At 81.7% G+C, this 2,491-nt stretch overlaps 1 protein-coding gene across 1 annotated transcript in view; it reads left to right on the top strand.

Moving 5' to 3' along the window:
* The window catches only part of AURANDRAFT_65043 (hypothetical protein), a gene marked incomplete at both ends in the record, with an annotated part of 14,255 nt that overhangs the window by 4,744 nt on the left and 7,020 nt on the right, over positions 1 to 2,491 (top strand). Inside the window, 3 exons of the mRNA XM_009039722.1 lie at positions 69 to 767; positions 1,044 to 1,531; positions 1,568 to 2,456. Coding sequence (XP_009037970.1) covers positions 69 to 767; positions 1,044 to 1,531; positions 1,568 to 2,456 — 2,076 coding nt within the window. The remainder of the gene's footprint in view (positions 1 to 68; positions 768 to 1,043; positions 1,532 to 1,567; positions 2,457 to 2,491) is intronic.

Genomic DNA, 2,491 nt, shown 5'->3' with positions numbered 1-2,491 from the left:
GCCGGGTCGACGTCGCCGCGCTCGGCGGCGACGCGCGCGCGTTCTGGCGCCTGCGCCGGGCGCCGAAGTGCCGCGGGTCCACGCCCCTCCACGCCGCCGCGGCCGCCGGCGCGGCGCCGGACGTCCTCGCGGCGCTGCTCGGCGGCGCGGTGGCCGCGCGGCGCGACGGCGCGGACGCGGCCGACGCCGCGTGGTCGCGCCTCGCCGCGGTCGACGGCTCCGGCCGCAGCCCCCTCGGCTGCGCGCTCGCCGCGGGGCACAAGGGCGCGGCGCTCTGGCTCCTGGGCCGCCTCGAGGCCTGCGCGCCGCCGAAGCCGCCGGGCGCGGGCGCGCGCGACGGCGACGCGCCCTGGCCCGAGCCCGACTTCGACCGCTGCTTCCTCGCGCCGGCGACGCGGACCCTGCGGCGCGCCGAGGCCGCGGAGCGGGCCTGGCAGCGCGCCGCGTCCACGGGCCGCGACGACGCGGAGCGCGCGGCGCTCGAGGCCGGCGGGCCCGCGCCGCGGCTCGCGACGGCCGTCGTCGACGGCGACGCGCGCGGCGCGCGGCTCGCGAGCGGCGCCGTCGCGGGCCTCTGGGCGGCGTCGGCGCCGCCGCTCCTGGCGGCGGACCGCGCGCGCGGGGCGCTGACGGCGCTGGGCGTCGCCGCGAGCGCCTTCGAGGACGGCGCGCCGCCGTTCCTGCGGAGCCGCGGTGCGCTCGAGGCCGCCGTGCCCCTCTCGGCGCTGCCGACCCTCAAGGCCCTGGGCGTCGTCGAGGCCGGCGCCGTGGCGGCGACCCTCGCCCTCTGCCACCTGCCGCCGGCGGACGCCGACGACGCCGAGGAGGCGCGGGGCGACGACGAGTCCGCGTCCGCGAAGAAGTCGCGCGCGTCCGCGCCGCGCCGCGCGGAACTCGAAACCTTCCACCCGACTTCGACGTGATCTACCGTTGTGACATTCGGTCGTGCTTCGAGAGCTCGACGAGCGCGAACACCTCCTCCAAGGATCGGCCACATCGCGAGAGAGTTCCGAAGTTCGGGCCCCGGCTCACCGGTCGCTTAGGTGCCGCCGGGCGTGCTCCGCGAGGTCCGCGAGTTCTGGGCGCGGCGGCGCAAGGGCGGCGCCGCGCCGACGTCGAGCGCCAACGAGCTCCACGACTTTTTGGCGCTCTGGCGCGACCGGCCCGACGCCGTGCTCGAGTGTTTGCGCGTCGCGCGCGCGACGCTCGCGTGGGCGCGGCGCGCGGCGGCCGCGCGCGTGCTCTGCGTCGTCGCCGCGTCCTGGGAGGCGCACAGCGCGGGGGGCGACGACGCCTTCGCGCTCGCGGGCCGCGCCCGGGGCCGCGGCGACCGGCTCGCCGACCTGGCCAAGGACGTCGCGGCCGCGCGGCGCGCGCTCGGCCACTGCGCGCACGCTTCCGGCCGCCTCGCGGAGGCGCGGCGCCACGCGCCGCGCCGCGCGGCGGCCGTGACGCGCAAGCTCCGGAGCGTGGACCTCGTGCACCGCCGCGAGTGGGCCGCGCTCTGCGGCGGGTCCGGGGCCGGCGTCCCGTGCGACCACACAAACAACAACACACCCCCTCGTAGGCCGGACGCGGACCTCGACGACCCGAAGCTCGCCGCGCTGCGGCGCGCGGCCGTCGGCGGCTGCTTCGCCGTCGCGAATCTGGTGCGCCGGAGCGACGCGCCCCGTCTCGACGCGGCGCCCCTGGAGCGCGCGTGGGACGCGCCGCGCGGGTCGTCGGAGTTCCGCGAGGCCGCCGAGGCCGCGGCCGCCGCGGCCCTCGCGGAGATGCGGTCCTTCGACGCGCGGACGGCGCGGGCCATGGGCCGCGGCGATCCCGCGCTCGTCGAGGCGCTCGCGGGCGTCAACCGGTCCGTCGACGACGCGCGCTACGCCGCGCGCGGCGGGCCCGACGGCCCGCGGCGCGCGGCCGCGGACGCGGCCGCGCGCTGGGTCGCCGCCGCGGCCGCGACGGCGGGCCACGCGCTCCTCGACGAGGCCTCGACCTCGGAGAACGTGCTCGGCGACGCGTTGGCGTCCCTGGGCGACGACGAGGACCTGCTGCCGCGGCTCCTGGACTGGCTCGGCCCGCCGCGGTGCGCGCGGCTCGCGCTGGACGCGGCCGGCGACGCGCCGTGCCCGCTCCGCGTCGCCGCGACGGCGCCCTGGGCGCCGCGCGTGCTCACGGCCCTGCTGCGCGCCGGCGCCGACGCGGCGGCGGCGCCGGCGCCGGACGGCGCGCCGAGCCTGCTCCGCGCGGCCCTCGAGGCCGCGCCGCGGTCCGACGCGGCGCGCGGCCGCGCGGCGTCCGCCGCGCGCGGCCACCGCGTCGCGCACACGGCGCTCCTCACGCTCCTCGCCGCGGACCCCGCCGCGGCCCTCGACGCCGGCGGCGACGGGTGCCTCGTCGCCGTCGCCTGCGCCAAGGGCTACCTCGACCTCGCGAGCTCGCTGCTCTCCGCGGGCGCGGCCGTCGCCGCGCCGCGCGGCGCCGCGGCCGCGCGGAC

This window comes from Aureococcus anophagefferens, assembly GCF_000186865.1.
Source record: "Aureococcus anophagefferens unplaced genomic scaffold AURANscaffold_12, whole genome shotgun sequence".
Classification (NCBI taxonomy): Eukaryota; class Pelagophyceae; order Pelagomonadales; family Pelagomonadaceae; genus Aureococcus; species Aureococcus anophagefferens.
Note: the sequence above shows the minus strand (reverse complement) of the source record. Positions and strands in the feature narration are given on the sequence as shown.